General features: G+C 56.8%; 1 protein-coding gene across 5 annotated transcripts; it reads left to right on the top strand.

Annotated features, from left to right (window-relative positions):
• Window positions 1-42: 42 nt before the first annotated feature.
• Window positions 43-17,583, top strand: GRK6 (G protein-coupled receptor kinase 6). Of its 5 annotated transcripts, none has more exons than XM_047777989.1 (16): window positions 43-259; window positions 3,952-4,047; window positions 4,990-5,102; window positions 5,221-5,298; window positions 5,650-5,750; window positions 6,085-6,177; window positions 6,275-6,338; window positions 6,471-6,611; window positions 6,866-7,056; window positions 7,857-7,894; window positions 7,996-8,085; window positions 10,924-11,132; window positions 11,224-11,361; window positions 16,223-16,360; window positions 16,447-16,581; window positions 16,774-17,583. In XM_047777989.1, exons 1-16 carry the CDS (start codon window positions 208-210, stop codon window positions 16,777-16,779), a joined length of 1,683 nt encoding a protein of 560 aa, XP_047633945.1. In that variant the 5' UTR covers window positions 43-207; the 3' UTR covers window positions 16,780-17,583. The 5 variants fall into 5 exon arrangements, with proteins under 5 accessions (XP_047633945.1, XP_047633944.1, XP_047633943.1 ...); XM_047777988.1 differs by having other exon boundaries at window positions 57-259; window positions 17,246-17,583; XM_047777991.1 differs by lacking the exon at window positions 43-259 and adding an exon at window positions 4,613-4,844 and having other exon boundaries at window positions 17,244-17,583.
• Window positions 17,584-19,052: the final 1,469 nt, after the last annotated feature.

The following is a 19,052-nucleotide window of genomic DNA, read 5'->3' as shown; positions in this document are numbered from 1 at the left end:
GGGCGGGCCTGGCCGGCGCCGGGGTGGCCCCCGGGAGGGGGCGGAGAGTGCGCGGCGGGCGGCGGCGGCCGGGGAGGCCCGGGAGGCCGCGGCGCGGTCACTGCGAGCCGAGCCGAGCCGCGCCGCGCCGATCGCCATCCGGCCCCGGCTCCCTCGCGCGATCCCGGCCGGTGGCGCGGCCCGGCGGGCCCGGCGGCGCCGCAGCCCATGGAGCTCGAGAACATTGTAGCGAACACGGTGCTACTCAAGGCCCGGGAAGGTGAGGCGATCGGGTGCGGAGAACGCGGTCGCGCGGCCTCCGAGTTCCGCTGGGAACCCTAGTCGCCCGAACCCCTAGGGCAGCTCTCTCTGCGCCCAGCATTTCGCTCAGACAGGGGCCCTTCCGGCCCATGGTCCTTCTCCTCCGCACCTGCCCCCAGGGAGCCGGAGCCCAGGAAAGGGCGGGGGTCAGGCCGCCGCCCTCAAGGCGCGCGTGCGCGCGCGCGCGCGTGCGTGTGTGTGTGTGTGTGTGTGTGCGTGCGTGTGTGTATGAGGGGGTGAGGGAAGGAGAGAGGAGGGAAGAGGGAAGGGTGGGACCTCAGTCCTGGGAGAGCCTCTCTGAGGCCTCTCCCAGGTGAGAGGTAAGAAGATGCCCCAGGAAGGGGCAGCCTTCCCCACGTGCCCCGGGCCCAAACTCTGGCGCCCAGCCTGGATCGGCACAAAGTTAGTGCACGGGTAAAAGGTTTGGAGAATGAATTAACTAAGACTCTGCAGTAGCATAGCCCACCCGAGGTGGAGAAAGCTGGTCACATAGACTACCAGCAAGACGTCCTCTTGCTCAGTGCCTCAGGACACTGGGGACAGAGGGGAATGGGTCACTGTTTTTGCCTTCAGGAAGCCCAGACTAGTGGGGCAGAGGGGCACAGAAATAACTGGAAGCTGAGCTCTGAAGGAAGGGAGCATGCTGGGCTGGTGGGACTGAGTGCAAGGCCTGGCAGAGGGAGCTGGCGGGGTGAACCTAGTGTTGCTGAGCTTTTCAGATGTTACCAGGCACCTGCTCTATAAGGATCCTGGGGACACAGAAGGACCAGACTGGCCCCCATTGCCTTGTGGTCAGTCTGCTCCTCACCTGCCATTGACCACCTCAGTAATGTAATCACTGAACACCTACTCTATGTCCTGTCCTGTCCAGGGTGCTGGGGACCAGCAGAGAAGACACTTCTTTTTGGAACTCTAGGGCAGGGAGGTCAGGGCAGTTTTTCTACTCTTTGCTGGGCTTCCAGGCTGAAAGAGCCATCTGCTTCACCTTTCTGATCTATTTTACAAGTGGGAAACCCAGGCTCGGCGCAGGGACTAGCCCCCAGGATGCAATGAGACGGGTTGACCCAGGCCTACGACATAGGATGTCCCCAGCGCAGTCTGTAGGAAAACCAGAGGAACCCCCAACTGGCACAGCATCTGGTGCCCCCTGCCTGCCCATTGCAGGTTGACCCTGGGGAGGTGCTGCCTGGAAATGGGCACAGCAGGCTGGGTCCTCAGTGCCCAGAGCCTTCCTTATCTCCTGTCCTTTATCGAGTCCTGGGGCTAGGCCTTCCTCCCAGCCTCTGGGGGCATCTGCTGATTCTGTTCTGCCTTGTCATCCAGCCAGCCAGGGAGGAGGGGTGGGGAAAGCCTGGCCAGACCTCCCTCCCCAGGGCTGTAGTCCGTTCAGTCCTACTGAGAGCAGTGCTTTGCCTGGCCAGAGAGTGTGGGCACTTTCTGACAGGCCATGGGTGATGCACAGGGGGTTATAGCCAGACTGGGACCCATGTCTTGGCTGGAATATCTGAACTGGCTCTGCCCCTCCCACCTGGGTAGCTGTAAACAAGTCTCTTCTCTCTGAACTTCAGTAACTCTTTTTGTGAAAGGGTTGGGAATGGGAACTGAAAACTAAAGGAAGCCCCGCTTGTCACTGAGTCCTGAATCCTGGTCCATAGACCAGGTGCATCAGAACCCCTTCGTGAGTTGGGTAACAGCTTGGGCCGGGCTTTTGCCAGCTTCCTAAGTGATCTGAGGCTCCGAGTGGTTTGGGATTGTATGTATTCAGAGAACACCTGAGAGATGCCTCGCACATTTGTGGTGGGAGAGGAGCTTCGGTTGTGGTCCCAGTGAGCTGGATTGGACTCCTCCAGGCTTTGGGACTTTGGACAAATCGATTCTTCATTTGAGGGCCTGTTTTCTCATAAGATTGGGCCGGGTCTGGCAGAGTTGCTGTGAGGATGAAGTGGGGTGGCACTGGGGGTGCGAATCCTCGCTTAGTCCCCCTTCCTTTCCCAGGCTCTCAGAGGCACAGGGAGGGGACCGGGCTGGGTGGGGAGGAGCCCCCTTGACTCTGGTGGCAGTTCCAGGACAGGATATTTGCATGTGACTCTTTGCTGCTGCCTTGATGTGGCTGGGAGGAGGGAGGAGGAAGTAACTGGTGGGGGTAGCAGGCGGATGGAGGGTTGGGTGAGGGACCTGCGGGGGTGGGGGAGGAGTTCCCCTTCTGGGGAGGCCTTGCCCTGGATTGGGGGTGGGGGGTCTGTTGCTCACTTACAGTGGAGCAATGACTGGCATATGCTGGGTGTGGGCTGCAGGAGAGCCGCTAGCAGGTTTCCCAATGGGTACCCTGCAAGACTTCCTCCTCCAGACAGCTTAGGTCAGAGAGCCCATCAGGGGACACAACCTTGCCCTCTCCCTAGAAGATGGCTCCTCCTCCTGCACCACGTGCCTTCGGCCAGGCCAGATGGAAACAAAGCTGGGGAAACCACAGGGGAAACTGAGGCCAGGCAAGGGAAAGGGGTGGCTTGAGGTCACCCTTGAGTTTTGGAGCTGGGGCCCACCTCTAGCCACAGCTCTGCTGGATCCTGGACAGGCTCTCGGTCACCCTCACAATACCTCTGGAGATGGCTTTGGACCTCAAGTACACATGGAGAAATTGAGGTCCCTAGAGGACAAGCGATGGGCTTGAAGTGTAAAGTGGAAGTTCAAACCCAGGTCTGTGAGATTTCAAGACTCAGGCCCCTTCCACTATTTTCAACTCCATGACCCACAGGCCACAGCTGGCTAGCTCTTTAATGTGTTGTGTTTATTTGGCTACAGTGGGTTTTAAAATACAGGAACCAATCTTTCATATAACAGCCTGGACCCCCAACTGATTTTGAAAGTCAGAAGAGCTGGCCACCCTGAGCCAGCATTCCTGCCTAGAAACAGTCAAGCAATCAGCTGCAGCTACCCCTGTTTGAAGCGGCAAGCCAAGTCTGGTTCACCACACTCCCTACCCCTCCCTGTTGTCTCCCATTTACCATACCTTGGCTCTGGCTCTGTAGGCATTTGCACTGCTACCCTGGTCTCAACAGCTACAGATGAGGGGTCAGCTAGGTAAAATGGGGCAGGTACCCAGGAAAGCAGGGGTAGGCATCCTGAGTGCCAGCCTTCCTGGTGCCACTTTGAGACTGTGATAGCTCTGGTGCAGGGCCTGGAATAGAGGCCTAGAGCCTCCCTGGGCCCCAGGCTGCCCTTTGCCTCTGGCATCTCTCAGGCATGGTCCCCATGTCCTGGAACGTCTCCCTTCTGGGCCATGACTTACACAGTTCTCACCACTGTCCTGTCCTTCTCTTTCTCCACCTGGGAAAGTCCTACCGGGTAGGAAGCAGCTGAGGCTTGCCAGAGCTTCCTGGAACTCCTCCCTCCCCCAGCCACCTGGACTCCATTGCCTCTCCTGGCTCTTCCAGCCCAGGAGCCCCTAGCAGGAAGGCCCAGGGGACCATGTGCGTCCTCCGGTGGGGACATGTTGGAGCATGTGGAAGGAAGGCCTGAGGTGCCTCCCAGAGTGGGCTTGGCCTAGGTCAGGCCCTGAAGGCCTCTGGACCACACTGAGGGTGGCCGGGAGGCCATAGCAGGACTTGAGACCCAGTGCCCGACCCAGCATCCGTTTGCTGTTTACTCCGACAGGCGGTGGCGGGAATCGCAAAGGCAAAAGCAAGAAATGGCGGCAGATGTTGCAGTTCCCCCACATCAGCCAGTGTGAAGAGCTGCGGCTCAGCCTTGGTGAGGCCTGAGTAGAGACTGGGGGGTAGGGCAGGGGGGCAGTGCCATGCAGAGGTGAGAGGATCCTGCTGGCGCCGGGGCAGCCCCCCTGGAGACTTTGCTTTGGGGCGGAGGGCCGGGTTGAGGGGTTTCGGGGAGCGGAGAGACTGAGGCTGCACCACCCAACCCAGTTTCAGTTCCTGGGCTTGGGATGGGTGGAGGGCAGAGAGCACACAGGACAGCAGGGGGCGGTTGGGGTAGGTGTTGGGGAGGGTGGGACGGGGTCAGATTTGGGGCCATCTGCGGGAAGCAGCGGAAGGGAGGGCCAGGCCCGGATGAGCAGGGCTGAGGACGGAGGGTGTGGCGGGGGCTGGAGTCAGCCCACAGATCAACTGCCCGGGGAACCCCAGGCCTGTGCTCAGCTCCACCCAGCCCTGTCCTGGGGGTGCCCAGCAAAGCCTTGATCAGAAGGACCCAGGCCCCCTCTGACAGCCTGCACGTGGGCTGGGAGTACCATCCCCGGGTCGGAGGCCTAGCCTCGAGCTTGCCGGAAGCCACAGCTTCCTCCCACACTTTCGCCAGGCAGGCAGCAGGTGTGGGCTGGGCCCGGGCCGGGCCGGAACCTCACAGACCGCACCCAACCCCAGCACTGTGACGTATGCAAGTGGTGTGAACCAGGAGACAGCGGCCGGAAGTGAGGACCCAGGCCCTGGAGCCACACTCCTGGCTGTGTGACCTTGGGCTAGTCACTTAGCCTCTCTGGGCCTCAGAGTCCCAAGCTGTGATGGCAATAACAGTAGTGCCACCTCAGTGCTGTGGTGAGGGCTCTAAAGGAGATAACGGTTGCCATACTGGGGGGCCGGAAGCTGTTGGTGGGGGCCCCGGGCCTGGCAGTGTGGACAGGAGCGCCCTGCCAGCAGGCTCCAGGTCCGGGAACCCAGCGGCTCCCACCTCTGCCTGCAGAGCGTGACTACCACAGCCTGTGCGAGCGGCAGCCCATTGGGCGCCTGCTGTTCCGAGAGTTCTGCGCCACGAGGCCCGAGCTGACCCGTTGCACTGCCTTCCTGGACGGGGTGGTGAGTGCAGCCCAGCCCAACATTGAGGGTGGGCAGGGGTCTCAGGCCACGTGTGCCTTGTCTCCCCACACCTGTTGCTCCACCCAAACCCCAAGCTGCTCTGCCTCCCACCCTGCAGGCTGAGTATGAAGTGACCCCAGATGAGAAGCGGAAGGCATGTGGGCGGCGGCTGATGCAGAATTTTCTGAGCCACACGGTCAGTGAGCACTGATGGAGGGATGAGGGCAGAGCTCAGCGATGGGGAGAGGAATGACCACATTCTGGGCAGAGAGTGCCCTGGAGCTGCTCCAGGCTCACTGGGCAGCGCTGTGGGCATGGAGCCCAGCAGGGTGGGCCAGGGCTCTGGGCCCCGCAGCCTGCCAGCAGCTCTGCTTCATGCTGCCTCAAGGGGAGCGGCAGGAACCAAGGTCAGCAACTGGGCAGGCTGATGCACCGCCAGCTGCAGCCACCCCTAGCAGAGGCCTGAGATCTCTGCCGTGTCTGCCCTTGGAGTGGGCAGCTGGCCGAGGGACCCTTCTGCACTCACCTGTGTGTGGCCTGTCCCCAGGGTCCTGACCTCATCCCCGAGGTTCCCCGGCAACTGGTGACTAACTGTGCCCAGCGGCTGGAGCAAGGGCCCTGCAAAGACCTCTTCCAGGAGCTCACCCGGTAAGCCTCTCCTTGCCCACAGGCTGAGCACTGTGTCCTGAAGAGGGGGCTTCTGTGGACCCAGAAGGCTGCGAACAGTTCAGCAGCTGGTGAAGGAGCTCAGCCTCTCACCCCAGCCTTGCCCCTGCTGTGTGGCCTTGGGCAGGGTGCCTCCTCTCTGTAGCATCCACGGCTTCAGCACAGGATGCCTGCCCCCTGCCTAAGTGGGTTAGCAGGAGGGTTGGCCAAGGACGATGCCTTTCCAGCTGAGCATACACATAATGGGGGGCCTGGCCCATCAAGCTGATAACCTGGGAAATCAGGGGCTGACCGGCAGGCTGGCCCTTCTCAATAGGCTGACCCATGAGTACCTGAGCGTGGCCCCTTTTGCCGACTACCTCGACAGCATCTACTTCAACCGTTTCCTGCAGTGGAAGTGGCTGGAAAGGTGAGTTCCTTGAAGGCTGGGCTAGTGTGGGCCAGGTTGCTGGGGTTCTCACGGTCCCTGCTCAGCTAGCCTCTGCTCCCTGACCCCTTGCCCACAGGCAGCCAGTGACCAAAAACACCTTCAGGCAGTACCGTGTCCTGGGCAAAGGCGGCTTTGGGGAGGTGAGTGGCCAGGCCAGAGCCCGGCAGAGGGCAGGGCTGGGGTAGGGTGGGTCCTGACCACCTCCTTCCCAGCTCTGAGTCCCACTAGCCCCAGGGAGGGCATAACTGGTCCCCATTTGGTCCTGGCTACAGGTATGCGCCTGCCAGGTGCGGGCAACAGGCAAAATGTATGCCTGCAAGAAGCTGGAGAAGAAGCGGATCAAGAAGCGGAAAGGGGAAGCCATGGCCCTCAATGAGAAGCAGATCCTGGAGAAAGTGAACAGTAGGTTTGTAGTAAGTACAGACAGGAGACCCCTCCCTTCTCCCGGCCACACGCTGCCTTCCCCACTCACTGGACCAAGGTCTCTTCCCACCCTGCCCCCAGAGATGCCTGGGAATGGTGGGTTTGGGGTGTTGACACCTGGCCTGGGGAGCAGGCTGGGCCCTGCGGAGTGGCACTAAGAAGGATTTGGGGGGTGGCTGGCACCAGTCCCACCACCAAATGGCCCATGGCCCCTGTTTGAAAGCTTGGGTCCCCCTGGCCCTAGGTGAGCTTGGCCTACGCCTATGAGACCAAGGATGCGCTGTGCCTGGTGCTGACGCTGATGAACGGGGGCGACCTCAAGTTCCACATCTACCACATGGGCCAGGCTGGCTTCCCAGAGCCGCGGGCAGTCTTCTATGCAGCGGAGATCTGCTGTGGCCTGGAGGACCTGCACCGGGAACGCATCGTATACAGGTATGGGACACGGCCCTCCCAGCCAGGGGCTACAGAGGGATGTTGGTGTGCTGGGGCTGTCACTGCGGGCGCAAGTCTGTGGGCCCTGGCTGGGGGCTCCACATCCACATTAGACTCAGAACCCAGGCTCTGGGGTCTGGTTGACCCATGTGCAAATCCTGGCATTGTCACCCCTCTCTGTGTGACCCTGGCCAGTCAGCTCTCTGCTCCCAACACAATTTCCTTTTCCTGGGAAGCAGAGACTATAATTCTTGCCTTGCAGGTTGTAGGGAATGAATGAGATAATGCTGTTAGGTGTACAAAGCCCGGCATACAGAGCACACAGCTCTGCTTAGCCGGTGATAATTTCATTTGGGCCCCACAGCAGCCCCATGAAGAGATGGATGAGTAGCCCCATTTGGCAGATGGAAAAAGTATAGAGTCAGCCACCAAAGTGGAGGAAGGGCAGAAGCCCCTTGATACTAGGGGTGAGCAAGGCTGCTGATAATATCCAGGAAGTCCTACCCCCATCCCTGTCCCCCATCCTTCTCACCACTGCCCCCCACCACCCCCTGCCCAAGGGAGCTGCCTTCCACTTGCCTAGCGGGTTGCAGGAGTGCTGGCTGCATAGATCCTCTATCTGCTTCCTCGAGTAGGGGCTGCCGGGTGGGAAGGCAGGGCTCTCTGGCCTCTGGCAGCAGAAGGCTCCTGCAGCTTGCGGCACATCCCACTCTGGGAGGCAAGTGAGCTGGGCAGGGATGGTCCCATCTGGCTGCCTGGCAAACTGAGCAGCATCTGACCCTGACCTTCTCTCCCCACAGGGACCTGAAGCCAGAGAACATTCTACTGGATGACCATGGTGGGTGGGTGGGGCCACAGGGTCGGGAGGGCGGGGGGGGGGGGGGGGGCGGCCTGGTCCATCTGTCTAATGGGCCTCCCTGCTTCTCCACCCACATCCAGGTCATATCCGCATCTCTGACCTGGGGCTGGCAGTGCATGTACCCGAGGGCCAGACGATCAAGGGCCGTGTGGGCACCGTGGGCTACATGGGTGAGTCTCCCTCCCCCAGCCCCCTAGGCTCCTGGTTTTTTTGCTAATCCCACACCTTCTGTTTGGAAGTCTCCTGTGCCTCAGAATAGAAAGAGCTGATGTTCCTCTTTTATGGATGAGAAGACCAAGACTCAGCTGAGGCCCCACACACTTCGAATCCACAGCATTCACTCACTGCATATTCACTGAGCTCCATTTGTTTTGTTTTGTTTTGTTTTTGCTTTTTAGGGCTGCACCCGAGGCATATAGAGGTTCCCAGGCTAACGGGTGAATCAGAGCTATGGCTGCCGGCCTACGCCACAGCCACAGCAACGCAGGATCCAAGCTGCATCTGCAACCTATACCACAGCTCACGGCAATGCCAGATCCCCAACCCACTTAGCGAGGCCAGGGATCAAACCTGCATCCTCATGGATGCTACTCAGAATTGTTTCCACTGTGCCACAACAGGAACTCTCTCTTTTTTTCTTTTTTTAAAGGTCACACTCAGGCATATGGAAGTTCCTGGTTCAGGGATTGAATCCGAAGTGCAGCTTTGAACTATGCAATGCTGGATCCTTTAATCCACTGTGCCAGGATCAAACCCAAGCCTCCTCAGCGACCCAAGCCACTGCAGTCAGATTCTTAACCCACTGCACCTTAGCAGGAACTCCTCACAGCTTCTTCTACTGCCCAGGCCTGCAGGTGGCTACCAGTGAAGGACGAAAGATCTCACACCTGTTCCCATGGTCCCAGTCCTCGGCTCCCCAGAGCTGCTCACACTTGGGGTAGAAGTGCCATCTGTAGTGGGAGCCAAAATGTGGCCCTGTATTCTCCTTGGGACCACATGACCGGGAGACCGAGCTCCTTAGGGCTCCACCTCTTCCTTGTTAGGTATCCTTGGCCAGACATTCCGCTTCTCCCAGCCCCACTGTCCCCAACTATGAAGTGATCATCATATCTGCTCCCAGGGTTGCCTTGAAGATGAAAAGAGGCAGTAGAGGCAAAAATCCCCACAGACCAGGCAGTCGGTATTTAGCAAATGAGTTGCCTTTTTCCTCTCTCTGATATTAAATTCCAGAGGTTGCAAAGTAGGCCTAATTTGGCCTGCATCTTTATTTAAATCAAATTGATTTTATTTGTCTTTTTTTTTTTTTTTAATCTAGGGCCACACCTGCAGCATATGGATTTTCCCAGGCTAGGGGTCTAATTGGAGCTATAGTCACTGCCCTACACCAGAGCCACAGCAACGCGATATCCGAGCCGTATCTGTGACCTACACCGCAGCTCACAGCAATGCCGGATCCATAACCCACCAAGCAATGCTGGATCCTAACCCACTGAGCGAGGCCAAGGATCTAACCCACAACCCCATGGTTCCCAGTCAGATTCATTAACCACTGAGCCACGACAGGAACTCCCACAAATTGATTTTAAAACCATTTGAGGACTTCCCACCATGGTGCGGTGGGTTAAGAATCTGACGTCAAAGTTCCTATTGTAGCTTAGCAAGTTAAGAACCTGACACAGTGTCCATGAGGATACGGGTTCAATCCCTGGCCTCACTCAGTGGGTTAAGGATCTAGCATTGCCGCAAGCTGTGGCATAGGTTTGCAGATGAGGCTCGGATCTGGCATTGCCTTGGCTGTGACATAGGCCAACAGCTGCAGCTCCTATTCAACACCTGGCCTGGGAATTTCCTGCAGACCTAAAAAGAAAGGAATCCAACTGCAGTGGCTTGAGTCACGGCAGAGGTGCAGGTTTGATCCCCAGTCCTGCACAGTGGGTTACCCTGTCCAGTGAGTTAAAGGATCCAGCATTGCTATAGCTATAGCAGAAATAAATGGCAGCTATGACTCAGATTTGATCCCTGTCCTGGGAACTTCCATATGCCACGGGTGCCCATGGCCATTAAAAAAAAATAACCATTTTGAGTCCTCGCTCTGGCTCAGTGCGTTAATGACCTGGCTTGTCTCTTTGGCGGCACTGGTTTGATCCCCAGATTCGTACAAGATTACCAGTACCAGATTAAGGATTCAGCATTGCTGCAGCCACGGCAGAGGTCACTGCTGCGGCTTGGATTCAATCACTGGCCCGGAAGCTTTCATATGTTGTGGGTACAGCCATTTAAAAAAAAAAAAATTTGGTGTTCCGGTTGTGGCTCAGTGTGTTAAGAACCTGACTAGTATCCATGAGAATGCGGATTCAAATTCTGGCCCCCACTCAGTGGGTTAATATTCGGCATTGCTCTGGCTATGGCGTAGGCTGGCAGCTGTAGCTCCAGTTTGATCCCTAGCCTGGGAACTTCCATAGGCCACACCTGTGGCCCTATTAAAAATTTTTTTTGAATTAGTTGCCAACATTTGATAACCCAGACAACTTCATGGTTAAAATATGGATTTCTCGGAGTTCCCATTGTGGCTCTGTGGAAATGAATCTGACTAGTATCCATGAGGATGCAGGCTCGATCCCTGGCCTCACTCAGTGGGTTAAGGATCCCACGTTGCTATGAGCTGTGGTATAGGGTCGCAGATACAGCATGGATCCCGCATTGCTGTGGCTGTGGTGTAGGCCAGCAGCTATAGCTCTGATTCAGTCCCTAGCCTGGGAACCTGCATATGCCTCGGGTGCAGCCCTTAAAAAAAAAAAAAAAAAAGACCTGGCTCCCTGCAGGGCCGCAGTACCTCCCTATGATGAGATGTGTGCTCTCCTACTCACCCCAGTGGTGGTGGCTGCCTGGCTGGTGCTGGCAGTTGTCTGAGCTGGTCCCCCACCTTAATGTGCTTGTCGGGCATTTCTGGGGCTCCAGGGCTCGATTCACCTCTTGCCCAGTCTTAACACCTGTGCTGTCCTGCCCAGCCCCAGAGGTGGTGAAGAACGAAAGGTACACGTTCAGCCCAGACTGGTGGGCTCTGGGCTGCCTCCTGTATGAGATGATCGCAGGCCAGTCGCCCTTCCAGCAGAGGAAAAAGAAGATCAAGCGGGAGGAGGTGGAGCGCTTGGTGAAGGAGGTGCCCGAGGAGTACTCGGAGCACTTTTCCCCGCAGGCCCGCTCGCTCTGCTCCCAGGTACCGCAGCCAGAGGGAGGCCCAACTAGCCAGGGCTGGGGCTGGGGGCACTTCTCCTGGGGCTACCCTGACTGCTCCTGCCCTGCTGCAGCTCCTCTGCAAAGACCCTGCTGAGCGCCTGGGGTGTGGTGGGGGCGGTGCCCGAGAAGTAAAGGAGCACCCCCTCTTCAAGAAGCTAAACTTCAAGCGACTGGGAGCTGGCATGCTAGAACCGCCCTTCAAGCCTGATGTGAGTGCTGGGCCGAGCCTGGGCCGGGGCCAGGGGCTCTTGGAGGATTGGTTGGGACCCCTTTAGTGCAAGTGTCAGAAAACTGGCTGGAGTTCCCATCATGGCCCAGCGATAATGAATCCAACCACTATCCATGAGGATGCGGGGTTCGGTCCCTGGCCTCACTCAGTGGGTTAAGGATCCAGAGTTGCTGTGAGCTGTGCTGTAACTTGCTGATGCAGCTCAGATCCTGAATTGCTGTGGCTGTGGTATAGACTGGTGGCTGCAGCTCTGATTTGACCCCTAACCTGGGAACTTCCACATGCCGCACGTGCAACCCAAAAAGGCATACACACCAAAAAAAGAAAGAAAAAGAAAACCTCAGTGGCTTAACCAATAAGGCAGAATTCACTGGCTCATAAAAAAGTTCCAGGATAGGTCTGGCTTTTGACATACCAGATCCGGGGCTCCAACAATGGAAGAATTCTCTTCTTTTTCCCTCCTGGTCAGTGTGCAGCCTTCTCTCTTGGGCAGCTGTCCCCAGGGTGGGCCAGGCCTGCAGCCTAACAGCTCAGCCACCCCAGTGAAAGTGCCTCTTGACCACACGCCCAACACTACTACCTCGCTCCTGGTTTCACAACCGAGGTTTCTTCCTTAGCCTCCTACTTCTTTGCTCTCTTTCTTCCCATTTCTTATCTATAGACCCTGAAAGGCCCTTTACAAGACATTAATTGCCACCACTTAAAAGTCAGTTTTCTGGAGTTCTTGTGGTAGTCCAGCAGTAACGAACCTAATTAGTATCCATGAGGATACGGGTTCAATCCCTGGCCCCGGTCAATGGGTTAAGGATCCAGTGTTGCGGTATAGGTCATAGACACGGCTCGGATCTGGCATTGCTGTGGCGTAGGCTGGAAGCTGTGGCTCCAATTTGACCCCTAGCCTGGGAACTTCCATGTGTGGCCCTAAAAAGAAAAGAAAACAAACAAAAAAGTGCCTCTTGCCCAATAACTTCAAGAGAAGTCCTAAAAGGAAAAAAAAAAAACAAGACCTCAGGCTGATGCTCATTACCTGATTGCTCAGAGGCCCTCATCGGCCACACCTGGGTCATATGCTCACCTGAGCCACTGCCAGTGGGGGAGCTCAGTTCCCCAAAGGAAAGCCAAGATGCCTTGCCAGCAGCTGGTAGGGCCATTGGGCTGGCAGACTGTCTCTGCCCTTCGCACCTGGCAATATCAACCTCCCGTTGGTGGGCAGACACTCCCACATGTAGAAAGTCTCCCTCATTTACTGGGCATCTCAGTGGGTCAGGCATCCTACTGGCAGAAATGTCCTCAAGTTATCAGATTCCAAGTGGCAAAAACCCAACTCAGACGTACGCGCGTGGTAGAGCTTATTGGTCCCAGAGTAGGGGCCAACGTCAGGGTTTCACACTGTTCCCAGGGTTCCATTTCTTGGCTCTGCTTCAACCCATCAACTGTTCTCCCGCTGAGTTCAGGCTTCTCTGTATAGAGTCACAGGGAAGGTTCTGATTGGCCAAGCTTAGGTCGTCGGCTTTTCCTTCTCTCATGGGAAAGAAGGCTGGGTCCTGTGACTGATGGTTCACCAGGAACATGGGAGAGGCAGGAAGGTGATGGCCAGGCCAGGTGGGTGGCTGTCAATCATGCATGTGATTGTTTATTCATTCAACAAAAATCGGGGTGCCCATATGTGCCAGATCTCAGAATTAATAGGGTCAATAGGGACTTCCCATCGTGACTCAGTGGTTAACGCTCCGTGGGTCAAGGATCCAGTGTTGCTGTGAGCTGTGGTGTAGGTCACAGGCGCAGCTCAGATCTGGTGTTGCTGTGGCTCTGGCGTAGGCCAGCAGCTGCAGCTCTGATTTGACCCCTAGCTGGGAACCTCCATATGCCGCAAGTGCGGCCCTAGAAAAGAAAAAAAAAAAATAGGGTCGGTAGGATCCAGTCCCACCTTCACGTTCTAGTGGGAAGACACAGCAAAATAAACCAGTAAGTGCAAAGGAATGGTGGGGGTGGGAGTGTTTTCAGACAGGATGGTGTCTGAGGAGCTGATGGTTAAGCAGAAGCCTAAAGTATGTGAAGGAGGCAGCCGCGCCAGGACTTGCGGTTTGAGCATTCCAGGGAGAAGGAATAGCCAGGCATTGAGGTCCCGGTGAGGGGACCAGCTTTGAGAGGTGGAACAGCAGCAGAGGCCACTGTGGTTGGGGTGAGCATGTGCAGGGGAGGGGGTGCCTGGTCTTAGGCTAAGTGTGTCAGGGGGTCTTTGGGGAATGTGAGGTGTCCATGGGGACACATAGAGCAAGAGAGTGGGCGAGGGAGACCAGTTAGGGGGCTGCTGCCTCTGCAGGACTGCATCATGTGGGGGGGCCCTGCCACTCAAATTTACTATTTCCCTCGCATATCATCTCAGGTAACCTCGAAATCATCCCATTGCCCCTCTGTCTTTCATTTAAAGTTACGGAGGGACTTTCCGTTGTGGCTCAGCGGTAACGAACTCGACTAGTATCCATAAGGGACTCAAGTTCAATCCCTGGCCTCACTCAGTGGGTTAAGGATCCAGCATTTCTGTGAGCTGTGGTGTAGGTTGCAGACTCAGAGTGTAGGCTGGTATCTGCAGCTCCAATTCAGCCCCTAGCCTGGGAACTTCCATATGCCACATGTGCAGCCCTAAAAAGACCAAAAAAAAAAAAGAAGAAGAAGAAGAAGAAGAGTTCCTGCTGTGGCTCAGTGGGTTAAGAATCCGACTACAGCAGCTTGGGTCGCTGTGGAGGCGTGAGTTCAATCTTCCCCCGGTGCAGTTGGTTAAACGGCATTGTAGCAGCTGTAGCCTAGGTCATAGCTGTGTCTCAGATTCAGTCCCTGGGCAGAGAATTTCCATATGGCACAAGTGTGACCATTAAGAAAAAAAGTTAGGAGTTCCCGTCGTGGCGCAGTGGTTAACGAATCCGCCTAGGAACCATGAGGTTGCGGGTCCGGTCCCTGCCCTTGCTCAGTGGGTTAACGATCCGGCGTTGCCGTGAGCTGTGGTGTAGGTTGCAGACGCGGCTCGGATCCCGCGTTGCTGTGGCTCTGGCGTAGGCCGGTGGCTGCAGCTCCGATTCGACCCCTAGCCTGGGAACCACCATATGCCGCGGGAGCGGCCCAAGAAATAGCAAAAAGACAAAAAAAAGAAAAAATGTTAGAAGATAAAGAAGTTCCTTAGTGGCCTTTCCTGTAAGTTTAACTTGTAGAAGCAGCAGATGAAAAAGCATGCTTGATGATGACATAGTTTTTAATAGCTTTATTGAGATTTAATTCACATGCTATACAACACACTCCTTTATTAAAGTATGCAATTAAATGGCTTTTAGCATATTCAGAGTTGTGCAACCATCACCACAATCAGTTTTAGAACAGTTTCTGAGTTCTCTGGTGGCCTAGTGTTCATTGTCACTGGTGTGGCACAGGTTCAATCCCTGGCCCAGGAACTTCTGATGCTTCGGGTGCAGCCAAAAAAAAAAAAAAAAAGTTAGAGAATTCCCATTGTGGCACAGTGGGAAAGAATCTGACTAGGAACCATGAAGTTCCAGGGTTGATCCCTGGCCTCCCTCAGTGGGTTAAGGATCCAGTGTGCCTATGAGCTATGGTGTAAGCCACAGACGTGACTTGGATTCCGTGTTTTTGTGGCATAGGCCGGCAGCAGTAGCTCCAATTTGACCCCTAGCCTGGGAACTTCCATATGCTGCAGGTCCGGCCCTAAAAGGACAAAAAAAAGTAGAGCATTTTCATCACTCCTCCTGCCAGAGAACCCCATACCCATTAGCAGTCGTTCTCCATTCTCCCCTCCTCCTCCTAGCCCCTGAGAGCCACTAGTCTACTTTATGCCTCTCCGTATTTGCCTGTTCTGGACATTTCATATTAATGGTCTTATACAATATGTAGTCCTTTGTGACTGGCTTCTTGCACTTTGCATGTTTTCAAGTTTCAGCAGTTTTGTAGCTTTTATTGGTACTGTGTACCTTTTTATGACTAAATAATATTCCATTGTATGGATATGTTACATGATGTTTATTCATCAGTTGACGGACATTAGGGTAGTTTCCACCTTTTGGCTATGGTGAATAATGCTGTTTCGAGCATTCACATACAAGTTTTCATGGGACGTTTTCATTTATCTGGAGTATACACCTAGGAGTAGAATGCTGGCTCATATAGTAACGCTATGTTTAACCTTTTGGTTAACCTTTTGAACTGCCAGAGTGTTTTCCAAAAAGCAGCTGTACCGTTTTACATGATGATGTTTTAATTGACATTCTTAACTGTGGGAAATGATGTAAAGATGAAAAAGAAGTGGCTTTCTGGAGTGAGCTGGGCTCCCAGCAGGGGGCTGGGCTATAGGGAGGTGAGAGGACTGTTCTAATCCTCTCTTGGCTATGAAGCAGGAGGGTTGGAGGAAGCCGTTAGACATCCCAGAGGACCCATCATCTCTGGGCCCTGCATGGGGAACCCAGCTGATGGGGTCAGCTGAGATTCAGCCTGCGCTTCCTCACCCAGTTGCACCCAGGCAGCCTCAGGGGTGCATGTTACTGATTCCACATGGCACTGTAGGGGCTGGTTGGCTGCAGTAGTTCAGCTCTGCAGCCCTGTCAGCCAGGGAGCAGTGAGATAATGGTCCCCAGTTTACAGAGGGGAAACTTGGGCCGTAGAGAGAGGGAACTGCTGTGCTCAGGAAATGAATGGAACCCCTGGGTTTTTGACTCCAAACCAGAGAGCTGCAAGGGTCTGGGCACAACCAGCCCCAGCTCAGGGCTGAGCTGTCCTGTGGTGTGTGGGTGGGTGTGGGTGTGGGTGGCGTTGCTTTCTGACTGCTGCCTCTGTCCCCTCAGCCCCAGGCCATTTACTGCAAGGATGTTCTGGACATCGAACAGTTCTCCACAGTTAAGGGTGTGGAGCTGGAGGCCACTGATCAGGACTTCTACCAGAAATTTGCCACAGGCAGTGTGCCCATCCCCTGGCAGAACGAGGTGGGGGCCTGCCCAGCCAGTGGGGTGGGCTCCAGAGGGGCGGGCCCTTATGGGGCCAGTGCTCACAGCTGCCTGTTCTGCGGCAGATGGTGGAGACCGAGTGCTTCCAGGAGCTAAATGTCTTTGGGATAGATGGCTCGGTTCCCCCAGACCTGGACTGGAAGGGCCAGCCGCCCGCACCTCCCAAGAAGGGACTGCTGCAGAGGCTATTCAGTCGCCAGGTAACCCCCAGCAGTGTTCTCCCTGGGCCCCCAGCCTGGCTGCAGGGGACGGTGGGTGGGAGGCAGAGCCAGTGCCCACATGCGCGGGGAATGGGCATCCCCTAGCCGTGTCGGCGGTGCCCAGGGTCTCTGGCCTCGTTCCCACCTGTCCCCCACCCCTGGCTGGGCTCACGGCCTCTTTTCTCTTTCCAGAGGTGAGCAGTGTGGGCTCCCCGTGGGTTGGCCTTGCTGCCTGGCCTCGGGGAGCCACAGGCAGCCCTTCCATGGCAGAGGCGAGATGTGGGCGAAAGAAGTCTGGTGCCCGCTCCCCACCCCCCTCCCCACTGCTTCTGTGCCCCGCACCCTGGCACCTGCAAGCTGCTAGCCTTGCTTAGCCATCTGTGTCCCCGTGCCATGCCTCCGCCAGTCCCAGGGGAGAGGGCCCTGGCCGAGACCGGGGTCCGCCTGGTCCCCCTTACTTCAGCCTGTTGTCAGCCGCCTCTGCACTGATGTCCACACATGTCGGGCTGGAGCTGCTGCTCCAGGGCCCTCGTGGGGAGCCCCCTCCTCAGAGCACGGCCCGGGCAGCTCCCGGTCTGCCCGGGCGGCACCAGCCCGGTGACGGCACTGGTGGCTAATGGCACCCGCTCTGCCTCTCTTCCTCCGTGTCTTCCCTGCCCTCCAGGACTGCTGTGGGAACTGCAGCGACAGCGAGGAAGAGCTTCCAGCCCGCCTCGAGCTCCCCACCCGCCTCTAGCCCCCAGCCTGAGGCCCCCCCGGGCGGCTGGCGGTAGCAGCTACTCGGAGCGCTGTTTACAGTTTTGCACAGTGGTCTTCCCCATTGTCCACTCAAGTCGTGGCCTGGGGAACGCAGCCAAGCAGTCCCCAGTGCCCTCTGCCCCTCAGCCCCTGGTCTGGCTGAGTTTGGCAAGGCCTGGGCTGTCCCTGGGACAAAGGTGCGTCCCTTCGGCTCTTGTCTGTGGAGCTCGGGGCTTTCTGTATTTATGTCTTTGTACGAATGTATATAGTGACCAGAGTGTTCTTAAGACCCACCCTGGAGCAGGCGGAGGGGCCGCTGCCAAACTCCAGGCTCCTCAGGCGCGGCTTGGACGGGTGACACTGGGCCAGGCCAGGCCCCTGAGCCCCCAGCACTGTGCTTGCCACCGCTGACCTCTGAGTGAGACTCGTGCCTGCCCCTGCTGCCCTGGGTTCAGGCTGCCCGCCTCTGGGGCCCAATGCTGTTCCTTCTCAGCACTTGTCAGAGCTGGATCTGGGGCCTCCGTGTCCCCTAGGCCTGTGCCAAAGTGTGACCAGAGATTGGGCTGACCCTGGGACCCCTCAGTCCACTGCCCAGGCTGTTCCAGATAGGTCTGCCTCTGCCTTCCAGCTCCCGGGGCACCTCGTCCCTCGTGCTGGGCTCTGCCCTAAAGGCACCTCTTGCAGAAACACCCCATCCCAGGCCATAAGAAGGTGGGGCAGGGGTGTCCCTGGCCAACCCTCAAACATTCCAGACTCCCCTCATAACAACAAACACATGTGCCCAGCAATAATCCACCCCTCCCTGTGTGTGTGTGTGTGTGTGTGTGTGTGTGTGTGTGTGTGTGTGTGTGTGTGTGTGTGTGTGTGTGTGTGAGAGAGAGAGAGAGAGAGAGAGAGAGTGAAGGGGGAGCAGGCTGAGGCTGTGTGCCTGCACCCCCAGGCCCCAGCCCTGGTCCTTCCCAGACTGTGATGGCCACCCTGGTCCCAGTGTTAGGGTAGCATGGGATTACAGGGCCCCAGTTTTTCCATATTTAAAGCCAATTTTTATTACTCATTTCGTCCAGTGTAAGCTGCCATGTGTCTCTTTGTGAATACAGTCTGAGCACAAACCTGGCCAGCTGCCCCTGCCTGCCTCTTTCTTGCCCCTGGTGGTCCGGGGGTCTTCTGGCCCTGCTGGAAGTGGGAAGGGATTGGAAATGGGGCTGGCGGCTGCTGCCCTTCCAGCAAGGCCTAAGAGCCCCCTGGCTGATCTTGGGGTAACCTCTTCAGGCAGCCAGGCTTTGGTGCCCTCTGGGCCTACCAGCTTCCTGAATGGGGTGAAGCCTGAGGGAAAAGCCTTGGGTCTTCACTAGGGTGCGGGTCTGGCTCTGCCTGTGCTGGAGAGGCAGGCTCAGCTGGCAGGGTGCTCTCCAAGGCCACGGTGGCCTAGCTGCCAGGTGTGGGTTTGGGGCAGCCTGGGAGGTGAGGTGGGAATGGCTGTTAGGAACGCCTGCCCAGTCTGTCTGACCTGACACCTGCTGTGTGCTTTGCCGGGGGCGGGGGGGGGGGCAGTGCACTTGTATTAGAAGCACTCATCTGCTCTGCCTTCGAAGCAGGAAATGTGGCTGGGCAGAGATGGACAGTGGTGATGCTGAGAGTTAGGCTGTGGCAGTGGTAGGTGGGGACCGGCCATGTGGGCATCAGGGAGGATTCTCTAAAGGTGGCAGTTGAGCTAGGTCCTAAAGGAGACATTC

This window comes from Phacochoerus africanus, chromosome 4, assembly GCF_016906955.1.
Source record: "Phacochoerus africanus isolate WHEZ1 chromosome 4, ROS_Pafr_v1, whole genome shotgun sequence".
In the NCBI taxonomy this organism is placed as follows: domain Eukaryota; kingdom Metazoa; phylum Chordata; class Mammalia; order Artiodactyla; family Suidae; genus Phacochoerus; species Phacochoerus africanus.
Note: the sequence above shows the minus strand (reverse complement) of the source record. Positions and strands in the feature narration are given on the sequence as shown.

What these genes read in the sequence shown, in the direction of transcription:
- GRK6 (XM_047777987.1), top strand. Translation starts at nt 208, where the DNA reads ATGGAGCTCGAGAACATTGTAGCGAACACGGTGCTACTCAAGGCCCGG. An exon ending in CTCTTCCAGGAGCTCACCCG is followed by an intron (nt 5,751 to 6,084) that starts GTAAGCCTCTCC and finishes CCTTCTCAATAG; the next exon opens with GCTGACCCATGAGTACCTGA. An exon ending in AAGTGAACAGTAGGTTTGTA is followed by an intron (nt 6,612 to 6,865) that starts GTAAGTACAGAC and finishes CCCTGGCCCTAG; the next exon opens with GTGAGCTTGGCCTACGCCTA.